The 15,951-nt window shown below is 48.3% G+C and overlaps 1 protein-coding gene and 1 non-coding gene across 5 annotated transcripts in view; one reads left to right on the top strand and one right to left on the bottom strand.

Moving 5' to 3' along the window:
* Nucleotides 1-15,951, top strand: part of CYFIP2 (cytoplasmic FMR1 interacting protein 2) — a 135,101-nt gene that overhangs the window by 29,494 nt on the left and 89,656 nt on the right. For all 4 annotated transcript variants that reach the window (XM_025292335.3, XM_025292334.3, XM_025292336.3 and 1 more), the window contains exons 4-11: nt 13-90; nt 1,599-1,700; nt 3,928-4,109; nt 5,910-6,006; nt 6,990-7,118; nt 9,392-9,496; nt 12,070-12,161; nt 13,942-14,059. In XM_025292335.3, the coding sequence (XP_025148120.1) occupies nt 13-90; nt 1,599-1,700; nt 3,928-4,109; nt 5,910-6,006; nt 6,990-7,118; nt 9,392-9,496; nt 12,070-12,161; nt 13,942-14,059 (903 nt within the window). The remainder of the gene's footprint in view (nt 1-12; nt 91-1,598; nt 1,701-3,927; nt 4,110-5,909; nt 6,007-6,989; nt 7,119-9,391; nt 9,497-12,069; nt 12,162-13,941; nt 14,060-15,951) is intronic.
* TRNAC-ACA lies at nt 15,580-15,651 on the bottom strand. Its single transcript has one exon. It is a non-coding gene; the product is annotated as a tRNA-Cys (tRNA).

The raw sequence follows: 15,951 nt of genomic DNA, 5'->3' as shown, positions 1-15,951 counted from the left end.
TTTGCTTTTCAGAATGAAATGCTGGAGGAAGGGCACGAGTATGCAGTCATGCTGTACACCTGGCGCAGCTGCTCCCGGGCCATCCCCCAGGTGAGTCCTGCACCACAAGGGACGGCTCCTCCCTCCACCCACCCCCATCCAGGTAACTGACCTTCTCCAGGCGACAGGGAGTGAAGCGGAGCCTCCTACCCAAGGGGGCTCACTGAACATGTGCAGAGAGCATCCCATAAAACTGACGCCAACTTTAAACAAGTTCTCATTATCCTTTCATTTTGAAAGCAGTATATGCTAACTGTACAATACCCAAACCACTGCAGAAAGGTGTAAAGTAGAAAGCAAGACAGCCTCACCCCCTCCCTCCACCACCCAAATCGCCACCTCCCACCAAAGCGTAATCACTATGGACCCTTTGCTGCATGTTCATCTGACTCTCTTTCCTCCAACAACATGAATATTTCTGATTATTATTTTGCAAATGATTGTCATTTACCAAAGCATGTTGTTTCTTGTTTATATGGTTCCGCCACTTGCTTTTTTACACTTCATTCTTTATAGCTGACTTTTTTCATGTTAACACATACAGATAGTATTTTTATCATTATCATATTATATTCATGGGTCCCACCATCACCAAAGCAACAAACCCCAAGTGTGTAAACAGAAACCATTCCTCTCCCTTGCTCCCAGTCCTAACCCCCAGAGGGAACTACTTACTAGCAGCTTGGTTCACACCCTTTCAGAGTCTCTGTACCTGTATTATTTATGGGCACATACGCATTGTTTTGTGTTTTATTCAATAAAAACAGGATTAAATTACCCTTACTTTCCTGCAGCTATTTCCACCCAGATTTATGGTAGCAGTCTTTCCATGTCAGGTCAGAGATCTGTCCCATCACCCTTAACAGTTACATTAATGATACTGCATCGTATTAATACTTTATCCATTTAATCATTGACCAGTGGATGTTTAGCTTGTTCTGCCATTTCCACAATTTCTTAACAACAGTGTGAAGAATGTCCTTGTGTTTATTACCCTTTGCTGACTCTTCAGTGTCGATGACCTGTTAGCAGCCTTGTGTGCACATGCTGTGAACACACCTGCCACATGATTCTGATGTGCCGAAAACCCCTGGGCAGAGAAAATGGGCTCCTCACTGGGCCTGGGTGTGCAGAAGGGCTTTGCCCCGAGTGCACTCAGAGCCATGGACAGAACATTCTTTCCTGCTTAGAATCTGGCAGAGGTCCCCCCTGGGGTAGCACTGAGGGAAAGATGGAAGGAGGGAGACCCTGTAGATGAACGTAGACGTGTGTACAGCACATGGTGGGGGCCTAGAACAGACTGTGGGGGAGGAGGGCTCTGTTCCGGGACCAGCTGGTTTCCTTCCTGCAGCTGATGTCTAGGGAGCAGTCCTGCCTAGAAGCACTCACTCTTCATCAGGGCTGCCCCAGCCTCCTCTCACTGTGTAGCCACCATATCACTTCTCATCCTAAATGAAGTGCATTCGAGAGTGAAAACGGGCCCTATTAATAAGACAGCAGGTGTGAACCAGGACTGCCTGGGCAAACCAGGGTGTGCAAAACCCCCTGTCTCCCTGCAGGTGAAATGCAATGAGCAGCCCAACCGAGTAGAGATTTATGAGAAGACGGTAGAAGTGCTGGAGCCCGAGGTCACCAAGCTCATGAAGTTCATGTACTTTCAGGTGAGGGGTCGGGCCAGGTCTGAGCCAGGACAACTGAGAAGGCCCCCACCTTCTAGACACAAGGGTCTGGATTTCTGTGCCGTGTTCTTCATTCGTTCGGCAAAACACTGTCCAGTGCCCCTGACCCACCCCAGGATGAGCAAGACAGACAAGCACCCTCCCTCCATACAGTTCGCATCCTAGTGGGCAAAGGAGAGTATTTTGGCCGGGAGGAGAGACTGACCATAAACAATACCCAACAGAACATGTGCTGTGAATAAAGTGCAATTAGCAAACCTCTGGCTTGGAGGGTGTTTGCGACATGGATGAACTTTAAGGCCAGCCTCAAGGGAGGTAGCGTTTGAACTGAGATCTGTATGACGTCAAAGAGGCGGGCAGGTGATGAACCAGGGGCAGATGATCCAGGCAGAAGAAACTGCAGAGGCAAAGGCCCTGCAAGCTCAAGAAGCAGGACGGGTTTAAGAAATGGAGCAAAGCCAAGGAGGCTGCATAGTGAGCTGAGCGAGTGAGAAAAATTGAGGTTGGAGAGGTGAACAGGGACTCACTCATATAGGCATTATAGCTGTGAAAAGAACACGCATTTTCTTTAAGCATTACAGGAAGCTGTTGGAGGTTTCCAGTGACATGATCTGATCAGACCGTTGAAACAACATTCTTGCTGCCATGTGGCTAGTGGATGGGAGGTGAGGGGCAGGTGTCAAGGGCGAGGGAGTGGAGGTGAGGGGAGAAGAGTAACAGCAGGGAGACCAGCTGGGAGACCAAGAAGAGCAAGTGTTTAAAGGAGGAAAAGAGAAAAGATGGCCAAAGATTCCTGTGAGTGACAGGTAAGAGGGCAAGCTGGTTATCGTGGTTTTGTTGGAAGCCATTCAGGAATGCAGGCTGAGCAGTTTAAGCCCACCCTGTGCCTGGGTGGGGGTCCTGCCATGCACCCTGTGCCCTCCATGTGTTCTGCATGTGTTTATGAGCCTCATAAGTAGACTTGCAAGCACTGGCCCAGGCTCAGCCCTGCGCCCAGCTCTGTGCTGGCCTCCTGGAAGTGGTGGGGAAGATGCAGATAGAGCCTTGAAGGCAGAGCAAGCCAGGGTTCTGCCACCTTCTGGCTGGGACCTTAAGTCATTTCAGACCTCTGACACCTTCAATATTCTCACCCTCTGGAAGGAATGCCCATTTCACAGGTTTTCTCTAAGGATACATAAAGTCCATTAGTAAAGAGCCCTATTTGTAGAGCCCTTGCTACAGAGCAGGTTTACTAACTCACAGATGCTGTTATTAGCATCATGGACCTGCCTTCAATGGGCCTAAAAGCTCTTTGGGAAGACAGTTCCAAGAGAGCAAAACTACCCCAAAATGAAGTAAGTACTAAACTGAGGGCCTCCTGACAAGATGTATTTAGAGAAGGGAGGCTATGGAGTAATCGAAAACTCCTCTGTCCAGTACAGTCACCAGTAGCCATGTATGGCCGTCTACTTGAATTCAAATTAAATAAAATGTAAAATGCATATCCTCCTCAGCACTTGCATTTCCAGTGCTCGGTACTCACATGTGATGAATGGCCATTGTGTTGGACAGTGCAGATACAGAACATTTCCATCATCCTGGAAAGTTTTGTTGGACTTACACTCTGGAAGAAGAAAGTGGCTTGATCTGGTCTTTGAAGGTCTCCCTATCTCCTTTCCTTGCTTTATTTTTCTCCACAGCTCATACCACATTCTGATATAGAGAATTTATTTGATTTTTGTTTTCTGTCACCCATCACTAGAATATAAGTTCCTTTGGGTAGAGACTTTTTTTTTTCTGTTTTGTTCCCCACTTTACCCCAGGGGCAAGAATGATGCCTGGCACATAGGGGATCCTCAATAAACAGCATCTATTGCATGAATGGAGCTCTTTCTCTGAGCGTCCCTCTCACTGTCCATTGCTACCCCCTAATTGTCCGGTGCCTGCAGTGTCCTAGGTGCTAGGAATCACACATGACAAGATAGCAAGGAGGGGGTGAATAAATTCATTGGTTTGGCTCACTTGGGGACAGGTTCTGGGCTTCCCTCTAGAAATCAGCTTAGGATTTCAGGACTCCTCTGAGGAAGACCTCTCGGCAGTTTTGCCTTTCTCTAAAAGTCCAGGCTCTGAGTAGAGCCCCCAGGGAGCCTTGACCAGCTCCCCACCAGGGAGCTCAGCGAGCCGCCCCACCAGGCTACCCAGTCCTGACCCGCTGCCCCTCTGCCCACAGCGCAAAGCTATCGAGCGGTTCTGCAGTGAGGTGAAGCGACTGTGCCATGCCGAGCGGAGGAAGGACTTCGTCTCCGAGGCCTACCTCCTGACCCTGGGCAAGTTCATCAACATGTTTGCAGTCTTGGACGAGCTGAAGAATATGAAGTGCAGTGTCAAGAACGACCACTCTGCCTACAAGAGGTCAGGGCTCCTCTCCCTGCCCCGCCCCGCCTTCCTGGGCAGCCGGCCTGTGGGAGAGAGAAGCCAGAGCCCTCCTAACAGGCTCAGAACCAAGCTAGCCACTCCACAGACACAGCAGGGTTGGGTCTGCCTCTGTTTTTGCAGCTTAAGGAATAAGATACAGAGCTGAGCTTTGCCAAACTGGGTCTTGGCAGGGTTTTCTATCTCGAGGTGGAATCAAATCCTCATTTACCCCACCAGTGGAGCAGCATTTTCTGTGTCCCATGCAGTCTGAGATTATATTATGATTAATATAATCCTAAAATGGTCACAGGAGTCATTCTCTGCAAGAATCAGAAAGCCAGTTCAAACTGCTCATGTGAAAGAAGAAAATGGGTTGGCTCCCAGAACAGAAAAGTCCTGGTCTACCTGATCCAGGTACTCAGGTGATGCTGTTGGTCTGGTTCCCTCTGCCTGTCAGCTCAGCTTTCCCCAGTGACCGCTTCATTCTCAGGCTCGTGCCCTGTATGGCCTCCAGCAGCGTCCCTCCAGTCAGCATAGCAACCCCAGTTCCTAAGGAAGGAAAGGATGTAGCTCCTTGCAGATATTTTGCAAAAGCCCCAAGAAGGATTATCCTTGCTCCAGCTTGGGTCCTGTGCTGATCCCTCCATCAGATACTATGTATGAGTATGTTGGGGTGGTGCTGATGAGGGGGGTGCTCGCCCTTGGGGTCAGTTGAGGGTCAATGGCAGCTCACAAGAAAGAAGGACTGAGAGTGGGGAGGGGAGTGTGTATACAGCCACCCCAAAGTGGGGGAGGGCAGGTGAAAGTAGCAAATCCACCTGTGTTGCTTGAGGCTCAGATAAGCTCCAAGGTGTCCATACATATCTCTTGGGAAGAGTTTGCTGTGTCATGATGAAGAGGGCCCCTGTCCTCAAATCACCTCCTCCTGGGGCTCTGAGGTAACCAGAGAAAGCAGACAACAGACTGATCCTCACTGTTTTATCCTCTAGAGTGAACTGAAACCTGTCAGTACCCAGAAGACAGAGCCCCATTCAGAAATGGCAATTTCACAGAGATTCCATAGACAGCTCATGGTACAGTGTCTTCCCCCCAAACTCTCCCCAGATTTGGCCAAGTCCTGCCATCATGGTCACAGCTGACATGCTCTGGGGACTGGCTGGGACCTTGCTGTGTCTTGTCCGTGTTCCACGGTCCCTGGTGACACGGACTGCACCAACTCCGCCTCCAGGTCAGGCTGGAGAAGTCCCAGGGCAGTGGTTTCCTCCCTTCAAGGCCTGCTGTGTTCCCCACACCCATCATCCCCTCAGTCCCATCAGGTTAAGTAGACTTTTGCTTTCCCTACAATGTTTAGAAACATTGAGGTTTTCCTGTTAGCAACATAATACCCAACAAAAACAGAACATTCCATTGCTTGTGATTCTTCCCCATGACGTACCGTGTAGTTTTACTGGAGGTCACTACAAGGCTCGGGATGCCCGTTTCACTAGGTCCTACCCCTTGGGCTGGTTGATGGCATGCTAGCTACCCTTAAACTTGCCTAGTCTTTGAACTTCAGTGCATTCCTGCTTCTTAATTTCAGGTACCCTTATTACAGCGGTGCAAACAGCTCCAAGTGAAATGACTCCAGAACAGGCTCTCCTTCAATGTTAGAGTCACTTGTGCCATTCAGAGCCCTGCAACTTTGGGGATAGTGTATCTGGGTTAGCTGGGAGCAGGGCCCGGCTGGGTTAGGTGGGAGCTGAGGCCCGGCTTAGGCCGGCTATTCATGAGCATCCCTCTCTACACCACCCCATCCAGGGCAGCACAGTTCCTGAGGAAGATGGCTGACCCCCAGTCCATCCAGGAGTCACAGAACCTGTCCATGTTCCTGGCCAACCACAACAGGATCACCCAGGTGATGGCAAACCTATGTCAGTCCTGACCCGGTGTCCTGGGATGCAAGCTCGGGCTTGGAGGTTGGGGGACCCACAGGCAGAGGAGCTCCACCCAGATCATTCATCCCCTCTGCTCTACTCAAGCTTTAAGCTGCAGATTTAAGTGTCCCTTCCCAGCCAAAGACGGCCCCTTCACCCTCTGCAGTTTGTCCTTAGAAAATCTTCTAGCCAGTGTTCTGCCCCGGTATAGGTTGGTATAGGTTGAGAGCTTGGGTTCTGGAGTTAGACTGCGTTGTTTTCTTATCTTGGACCCTCCATTGCCCTACTGTGAGGCGTTGGGCAAGGTCTCAGCCTCCGTTTCCTCACCTGTAAAATGGGGCTGTTTAGGATTGCAGTGAGAAATAAATGAGATACTATAGCATGTATATAGAGCTTAACAGACAAGGACATAAGATGTGGTTATAGTTACCGCCATGGCTTTCCCAGGATATTCCCACTCAACGGTGTGTCCCTTTGGAGAGAAGGAGCCTGGGATGGAGACCTCAGGTCTTCTTGTACAGGAAATGTCTTTGTACTGACGAGTCCTGTACTGGGAGATGCCTGCTGGCCCATTTCTCCTCCACTGAGCTGGGTCTTCCCACTATCATCCTTGGAGACATTTGGGGCTCAGTCCACACACACCCTAAAACTAAGCTGAGATGACCACAGGCTGATTGCTATAAAGCTGAACTGCTTTTAGTTCAGCCAGAGAAAGCATTTCTAACCATGAGAACTGCCAGGAAATACAACAGAAGCCCCTAAGGGGCAAGCCCCTGCCCTCGGAGATGTGCGGCAGCTCTGACCAACCGCTGTAGACACTGAGGAGAGGTTGCAGGCTCTCCTCCACCTGATGTGGTCAGCAAGGCTGTGCCCTGCCCCAGGGCCCAGCAATGAGCCATCCTGGGTGCTGTAGGTGAGGAGGATGCAGGACGGGGACTAACCAGAGGGGGGCGCTGCTGTTTAGTGTCTCCACCAGCAACTGGAAGTGATCCCAGGCTACGAGGAGCTGCTGGCCGACATTGTCAACATCTGCGTGGATTACTACGAGAACAAGATGTATCTGACCCCCAGTGAGAAGCACATGCTCCTCAAGGTACAGCTCCCTCAGTCATACCCCCTCACCTCCTTCTTATTTAAAATCATTTTAAAAGGTTGTTTCTTTCTTCTTGCTTAAGCATGAGTGCAGATCTTACTATACAAAAGGTTTTATAACCAATTTTTTCCGTTTGATATGCTGTGTACACCTTTCTAGACAGCATTAAGGCTATGTCTACAATGTGACTTTTAATGGCTACCTAGTATTTCATTACATGGGGACACTGTCATTTAACAAATCCCCTATCACTTGGTATTTGTTTGCTAAAGTGCATTGAAAGTCTGTGGTGTTTTATGTCCATACTCTTGTTAAGTGAGACATCCTAGAGGAAAATTGCCAACCTAAGGGGAAGGCAAAATCTTATAGCTTTTACTATATTTTGTCAAAACAGTCATGTTTGTTTCATCAGTTTACACATTTCATTTTTAAATTATCAAGTGATGTTTATCATTGTAGAAATTCTGAACAGAAAAGCATTAAAAAATCGAATCTCTTATAATCTTTCCACCCAGAGATAACACTTTTAGCATTTTGATGTCTATCTTTCTCTTTTTTTCTGTGCTGATGTATTTTCAACATATGCAGTTTACGTAAATTGTGTGTGTGTATTATTTATCCCATTTCATTAAGTGCATTTGGAATAACATGCAGCCCTTAAATAACGTTGTATGGATGAGTTCCCATTTCTTTAGCCATTATTCTATCCTTGGCTGCTTAGGTTACTTCTAACTTCTCTCTGAAAACAATAGCACTGAAATGAGCAACGTTCTCCATATTCTTTATACACACTGCATCACCTCTTTTATTTCTTTCTTCCCTTTCAGAGTTCCCCTGGTGATTTGACTTTTTCTTCCCCTCCATGTTGCCTCTTATTTCCAGAATACCAACCCTGTTGGTGTTCCCTTCTTTACATTTCCATAGCATCTCGAAGAAGGTTGCAGAAGAGTGTGGCTTGGTGACTCATTCACTCTGGCTTCCTCTGCACAGTCAGAAATTCAGAGAAGTCACCCAGAGTTCAGCAGCCTCTCTCACACCAGTGCTATGTCCAGGCAGTTACCACAGCTCTGCCCAGAATTGTTGCTTCCACAAACTAGGTTACTAAACCCCACTTCACCAATCATCCTTACATGCTGCTATCAGATTCTCAGGCTCTTCATTTCTCTTGCCTGCTTTTAATCCTCCCACATCTCGGCTTCCCAGCCTTCTCCCTCTCAATTCTCAACCTGGCCTCTTGGAGTTTTGCAGTTTCTCTACAGTGTGTTAGTAAACTCAGATGCCAGCAGGGGGCGCCTTTCACCTTAAATGGAAAAGTCTGGCACACCCCCTGCAGAACCATAAGTACCCATCCTCTAGCCCAGTCCCTTAGGTGTCAGTCATGACTAATCCCCCGTCACATAGCAACTGCGAGCCGAGGAAGCTGCTTTCAGCCTAGTTGTTCAGGCTCCCTCGGGCTTGCTGTACATTTGACAAAAGGAGCAAAGTAAGCCAGCGTGCAGGAAACTATTGGGTTAGCCAGAATGTTCATGCTAGTTTTTCCGTTACATTTTATGGAAAAACCCAAATGAACTTTTTGGCCAGCCCAATATTATATGGACTGGAATGTTTAGAATCAGCCTGTCAACCTGCCTATAGGGCACTGTCAGCAAAAATGTGTTCTTTTTGTTAATGAAATCACCAATGAGATTCCTTGGGAATCTTTGTTGTAGTTTCCTTGGGGAAAGGGGTGAAGAGTTTCACATTCGTTTACCATCTAGTGAGTATGCATCAAGTGCCCGCAGTGTTTGCCAGGGCCTGGGGATGCAACAGCAGCACCGCTCAGTCTTTCTCGAGGATCTAAGTGCATACGTGCTGTTAGATCCCAGTTCAGATCCTATCTCTGCAGCTGTGTCTAACCTCTCTGTGCCTCCAGCTCCTCATCTGTAGAATAAGGTTATTGTGTAGAATTTGACTCATAAGATGGTGAGAATTAAGGATAATGTCTTCTAAATCTCTAAGCACAGACTCTGGCCCATGGGGAGGACTCAAGAAGTGGCCACCACAATAATAAACGAAAGAATCCTCTGCATGTCTTCACAGAAATCAAATTTATGATTGAGATTAGTTCTACATGTCCTTTTTTGTGACGACACATGGGTTTTTGTAATAGAATATGTCACTAGAGGGGGTGTGGGTGTGCACATGTCCACATCTGCTTTTTTTTTTTTTTTTGGTTTTTTGGAACATTTCCAATGGATGTGACTGGCTTCTGTCTCTGCCTCTTCTCATGCTAGGTAATGGGTTTTGGTCTGTACCTGATGGATGGGAATGTCAGTAACATTTACAAATTGGATGCCAAGAAGAGAATCAACCTCAGCAAAATTGATAAGTTCTTTAAGGTCAGCACCTGGGGCTGGGGCTGGGCAGTGGGCCAGGGGGTGGTCTCTCTGGGGAAAGGAATGAAATTAGGCAGCAAAGAGTGGTGCTTATTGATTGAACTATGGCTCGAAGGATCCCAAGAGGAGGAGGAGAATAGAGACAGGGGCCCTAGCTGCCTTGGGTAGAGGAATCCATGCTATTAAAGGTGTGTGCCTCAGTCTCAGGACACAGCCAGAAGGCCTTGCAATGCTTTCCACACACTGCTTTTACCCTTTCCTGAAACCCCTTGCCATCTAAAGAAAGAGGTGTGTCCCAGAAGACAGAACCCGCTTTAATTTTCAGTATAAATCAGAGCTCACAATTGCAGGATTCAAGTTCACAAGCTCACAGACTCTCCTGGTCCACCAGAGGCCTACTCCGCTCCCTACCTCTGGGCAGAATGCCTTATGGAGTCCAGCCTGCTCTCAGTCCATTCCAGTGCCTCAGAGACTTCATCTTGTGGTCCCAAATCTTTAACAACAAACCTTGAGGTTTGCCTTTGAGGTTTTTGCAAAGGGGTTTTCTACTTTGGAAGTCAGTTCCATATTGTCAGTATGTCCTAGCATCAGGCACTTCAGGTGTGGAGTAGAGCCTCTGAGATCAGACATGGGAAAACCAAGCTTAAATTACAAGTGGATCCCTTTGAAGATGTGGCTGGGCCTGGGTCTCACTGACTCTTGGAGGTTAGTGGGGAAGTAAGTCACCCAAGGGGCTTCCCAGATGGTGTTAGTGGCAAAGAACTTGCCTGCCAATGCAGGAGACATAAGAGATGCTGGTTTGATCCCTGGACAGGGAAGATCCCCTGGAGGAGGGCATAGCAACCCACTCCAGTATTGCTGCCTGGAGAATCCCATGGACAGAGGAGCCTGGTGAGCCATAGTCCATGGGGTCACAAAGAGTCAGGCACAGCTAAGTGACTTAGCACGCATGCACAAGTCACCAAAAGCATCCTAAGGCTTGGCTTGGCTTCTTTTTGAAGCTAGAACTTTCACTTTTCTCTAGGACCGCCCAAAATGAAAACTGGGCTTATCTGGGGGGAACTGGCAAAGTCCACCCCTACCTTAAATCCACATAAATGAGATGGGGGTGGAATTGAAGACCACAGTCTCACCTCACACAGACCTGGGTTTTAGTCTCTCTCTTCCACTACATAACTGGGTGATGTTGGGAAAGTCACAGAGCTTCTCTGAAACTGAGCTCTCTAACCTGAAAAATAGGAATACTAAGGGCGTCTACTTTATGGGGTTCCCTTGAGGATTCAATGAGCGACATAGGTGTCAGAACCCTGGGTTATAATCCTGGCCCCTTGGCTTCTAGCTGGTCTGACTTTGTGAAAAAAAAATCACTCTAGCTGAGTTGTAAAAGCTTCAATTTGTCCATCTTGTTAAATGGGAATAATAGTAGTACTGATCTCATTCAGCTATTCTATGGAGTGAGATAACTGTTTTCTGTTTTGCTTAATATACTGTTTTTTAGAGCAGATTTAGGCTCATAGCAAAATTGAGCAGAACGAACAGACATTTCCCATATAACTCCTATCCCTACTCATACCCAACCTCCCCCATTATCACAACTCACCAGCAGAGAGGGACATCTGTTTTAGTCCATAATCTGCACTGTTGACACATCATTATCACCCAGATCCCAGAGTGTGCAGTAGGGATAACTCATGGCATTGTGTGTTCTGTAAGTTTTGACAAATGTATAATGACTATATCTACCATTGTTGTACTTTGTTGCTCAGTTGTGTCTGACTCTTTGTGACCCCATGGACTATAGCCCACCCAGCTCCACTATCCTTGGGATTCTCCAGGCAGGAATACTGGAGTGGGTTGCCATGCCCTCCTCCAGGGGGTCTTCCCAACCCAGGGATGGAACCCAGGTCTCCTGTGTCTCCTGCATTGGCAGGTGGTTTCTTTACTGCTGAGCCACCAGGGAAACCCCTCTATCTACCATTGTGGTATCATACAGAATAGTTTCACTGCCCTAAAAGTCCTCTGCTTTTGAAGGACTTAGCACTGTAGTGCCTCATGAATCAGAAGCAGACAGTGAATACCAGCCTCCCCACCATTAGTCCTCCTCTTCAGATGGGAGTCGTCTGCCCTCTGGTGTTGGGTGTTCAAGGTTTCAATTCACCTTGTGGAGTTTCTCAAAAAGGTCACTCCCAGCCAGTGGAATTCAGGCACTCACATCTGGTCCAGAGTTTGAAACAGCGAGGAGCCTTTAATCCAAGGAAAATTAGAGCAGATAAGACCCTGCCCTGGGTGGCAGGCCATCTGGCTCTCGTTCTTCATCTGTTCTGCCTGCTGGGTAACCTTGGACAAGTCTCTTTGCCTCTCTGGTCTCAGATGCTGGAACACAGAGATGGTTGGAGGCAGAGGAGGACCTTTAGGCTGGCTAAGGCTCTTTGTGGTTCCAGGGTCACAGGGTAGCAACATCAGAGTCAGAACTAGGGGTCAGCCTGGAGGCACACATGGAGGCCTGGCTCTCCCAGTGGGAGGCAATGCCGGGCCCTCCCTCCGTGTCTCACAAGCTGTGTTTGCTTCCTTTGCAGCAGCTGCAGGTGGTGCCCCTTTTCGGCGACATGCAGATAGAGCTGGCCAGATACATTAAGACCAGTGCTCACTATGAAGAGAACAAGTCCAAGTGAGTGCCTGCCGTAATGTCTCTCGGCTCCCGCGAGGATGCCCAGCCCGGGCAGGGGGCCGAGGGGCCATTTCAGCCCCTCCCCTCTCCCCAGACCCTGGGCAGGTGGAGTCTGTCCATCACTGGCTCCTGAAGAGGGGAGCAGCGGATGGTGATCTGAGCCCTTTTGCACTCAGCCTTTGCTGCCAGGGTTCAAAAGCGCTCAGAGCACAGCCCCGCCCCTTCTCTGTCCCCGTGGTGGCCCATGCCACCTGCAGGGGAACAGCAGGAGTCCTCCTGCCCCCCAGCAAGGGGAGGAGTGCTGGCCCTCAGTGGTCAGATGGAGCGAGGTGGCCTTCTTCATCCTGCTGGTTCTCTCCTCAGGTCTTGTGTCCATGTGGTAAGTATGCCGTGCAGGGTATGGTACCAACGGTTCCAGCTGTGAAGTGGGTCGATGGCCTCCTCCAAGGCTGTTTTATAAACCACCCTCTAGGTCATCTGTGCTAAGATCCGGGGTGTCAGCACCTCATGGAAGTTTGGGGAACACTGGGCTACAGGCTTGGCTACCTCTTTGATCTCTGGCCTTGTTAAGGAGGCTGCTTCTGCCTACATTTCCACCAGAGGGGGACAAACCATGTTTTCATCAGGGATGAGGGACTTAAGGCCTTAAAAATACGTAAATGCAGAGTCCTTGAACTCCACCAGCTTTGAGCCACTGATGAGTCTCACCAGGGAGAGCTTCGTAACCCAGTGGCTGCTGGTATGTGAGGAGGTCTTCCAGGAGAAGCATGGAGTCCCAAATGCTGGACTTATTTCCTGTGTGAATTCTTAGCCACCTGAAGGTGGTTGGAGTGGTGATGTGCTCAGGGTGGGGGGCAGGGGCTTGAGTGATGTGTCCCCAACCCACACAGGGAACTCAGGATAAAGGTCGTGTCGAAGTATAGGCATGAGGAACTGTCAGCGTTCTCAGTATTCTCTGGAGCGCCCCTTCAGAGCTCCTTCTGAAATAGTAAATTCTCCCTAAATGTGTATCTGCCTTGCTTGGTGCCCATGCTTAGTCTGTCCACCTGGTCACCCAGCACCAGATGGCAGAAGACAGTGACCAGGGTTGTCTTTTGTTCTGTTGGCAAAGGAGAATGCAGACTCCCATTCATTGATTTCTTCCCCAATTTAAGATGTTTTCTCAAAGATCTCTTTTTTAAAAATTGAGGGAAGTGTTGAGGAGAAAGAAGAGAGAAAGAGGGAGAAGATGAGGGCAAGAGAGAGTAGTGCCTCTCAGGATGGCTGCGGCTTCCTCTCGGTGAAGAGCTTCCCTGTTCCCAGCTCGCTGTTGCAAAACAGACACAACCCCGTTAGGTTTTTCCAGTCCCGCCCAAAGGCCTTTGTCAATGGCAGCTTCACCCACAGGACACAGTGCTGCCAGGGTCAGTTGACAGATCTGGGAGGTCACCCACCTTGCTTTTTCTTAGCTTGGATTCCAGCTCTTTGTAGCCCTAGAGAGGCTGCAGTCCCTCCCCGCTTATGTGACTGGTAAGTACTGTGGACACCCATTACCTGGGAAAGTATGGGATTGGGCCTTAGAAGAGGCCAGCCCCAAGTAGGAGAAGGAAGGTCTTTTCCATGCAGCCTGCAGTCCCTACCGTGGAATTTAGCAGGCACTGTTGCTGGTGGGTAGGACACCTTTTGGTTGTTCCCAGTGGAGCCAGTCACGTTAGCTGAGCACCAAGACTAACTAGTGGATGGAAGGAGCCTGCCCCTCCCAGGGCCAGGACCCACTCCAACCCCCTGATTTTCTGCCTAGGTGGACATGCACCCAGAGCAGCATCAGCCCCCAGTACAATATCTGTGAGCAGATGGTTCAGATCCGTGATGACCACATCCGCTTCATTTCGGAACTCGCTCGCTACAGCAACAGTGAGGTGAGCTTGCTCTGGCTGGTGGGATGGAGGCCCGTGTGGGACTAGGGTGAGAAGGGGTGAGGACCTCCAGAAAAGAAATGATCCTGGGGATCCTGGGGAGTGGATGAGGAGGGCAGAATGGCCAAGAGCCAGACAGAGCTGGGATTAATTCTGGTTCTGCTTCTGACCTTCACAAGTTATTCCGCATCCCTGAGCCTCAGTTTCCTCATCTGCAAAATGGAGCTAATAGTATCCAGAAAGGTTCATTAAGAGGATTAAACACTATGATGTATGGAAAATGCATTGCACCTAGCAGGTAGTAACAGCCCAGTAATTGTTAATCTGTACATGATCTAAACATCTCCACCCTGGGTGGCAAGAGAAACAAAGTTCTGTACAATCATGCTCATAGCACCATCTAAATATTTTAAAACAATTATAAAAATCATTGTAATAAGCCAGAAAATACAATTAGGAACAGAAGAAGGTCATAAAAATCTCCTGTGATTGCTCTAATTACATTTTTACTGCCACTGGATTTTCCTTTTCTTCTTTTTTTAAATAGGGAAACACGATTAGTGCACAAACCTCAGAAAAAATACAGATAGACAAAAGAAGGGAAAATCAGTCATGTAAAATTCTACCATCCAGAACCCACTATTATTAACATTTGGAGGTATATATATATTATCCTTTGTGGCTTCCCTGATAGCTCAGTTGGTAAAGAATCCTCCTGCAATGCAGGAGACCACGGTCCAATTCCTGGGTCAGGAAGACCTTCTGGAGAAGGGATAGGCTACCCACTCCAGTGTTCTTGGGCTTCCCTTGTGGCTCAGCTGGTAAAGAATCCACCTGCAATGTAAGAGACCTGAGTTCGATCCCTGGATTGGGAAGATCCCCTGGAGAAGGGAAAGGCTACCCACTCCAGTATTGTGGCTAGAGAATTCCATGGACTGTATAGTCCATGGGGTCGCAAAGAGTTGGACCTGACTGAGAAACTTTCACTTTCATATATCCTTCTAGAGCTCTTTCTATGCAGACCTTGTAATGAATATATATGTTGATTTAATAAGCACGGGTCTCCTGATTTCAATCCCTGTTTTACCTTTTGAAGCTCCAGGATGACTTTGCACTACTCCATTTGTGCTCACTGCCTCCACCATGTGGCTAGTAGCTGTAATTACTCTTTCCAAAACCCAAAGTAGGGAAATGTCTGATCAAAAGGGGGCAACACATCTGAAATGAGAGCAAATGCAAGCAGTATGGTCATTAGATGAGTGGCCCACATTCTTAGTAGGGCTCCTGGTGGACATGGATCAGGGTCAAGCCCAAACCTTTGGCTTTCTTAACTGTATATGCCAATGAATTGAGCATAAGCTAAGCTATGGGAATAATTTAAGTGCCAGGAAAGTGAAAGTGAAGTCGCTTAGTCCTGCCGACTCTTTGCGACCCCATGGACTGTAGCCTACCAGGCTCCTCTGTCCATGGGATTTTCTAGCAAGAGTACTGGAGTGGATTGCCATTTCTTTCTCCAGGGGATCTTCCCAACCCAGGGATTGAACCTGGGTCTCCTGCATTGTAGACAGACGCTTTACCGTCTGAGCCACCAGGGAAGTAGATGCCAGGGACCCCATTCAATTCCTGTCCAGTTTTGGTATGATCTAAGACTGAGTCAGGCTCAGAGGTATTTTTAAAATTATACACATTATGCGTGTATATATACAGATCATTCTTGGTATTCACAACAGTTATATTTTATAAAGTGGCCATCAACACTGAATCAGCAAGTAATCGCTCCTCCAGAAAATACAGGGTTAGGTTTCTGTGAGCCTCTGGTCACAGTGTTTCTATCAGCTGACTTTTAATATATAGCCTTGTTTTACATGCGTTTCTGTTTAAAGTCACCGTACGTA

This window comes from Bubalus bubalis, chromosome 9, assembly GCF_019923935.1.
Source record: "Bubalus bubalis isolate 160015118507 breed Murrah chromosome 9, NDDB_SH_1, whole genome shotgun sequence".
In the NCBI taxonomy this organism is placed as follows: domain Eukaryota; kingdom Metazoa; phylum Chordata; class Mammalia; order Artiodactyla; family Bovidae; genus Bubalus; species Bubalus bubalis.
The sequence above is the reverse complement of the archived record's forward strand: the minus strand, read 5'-3'. Positions and strand labels throughout refer to the sequence as shown.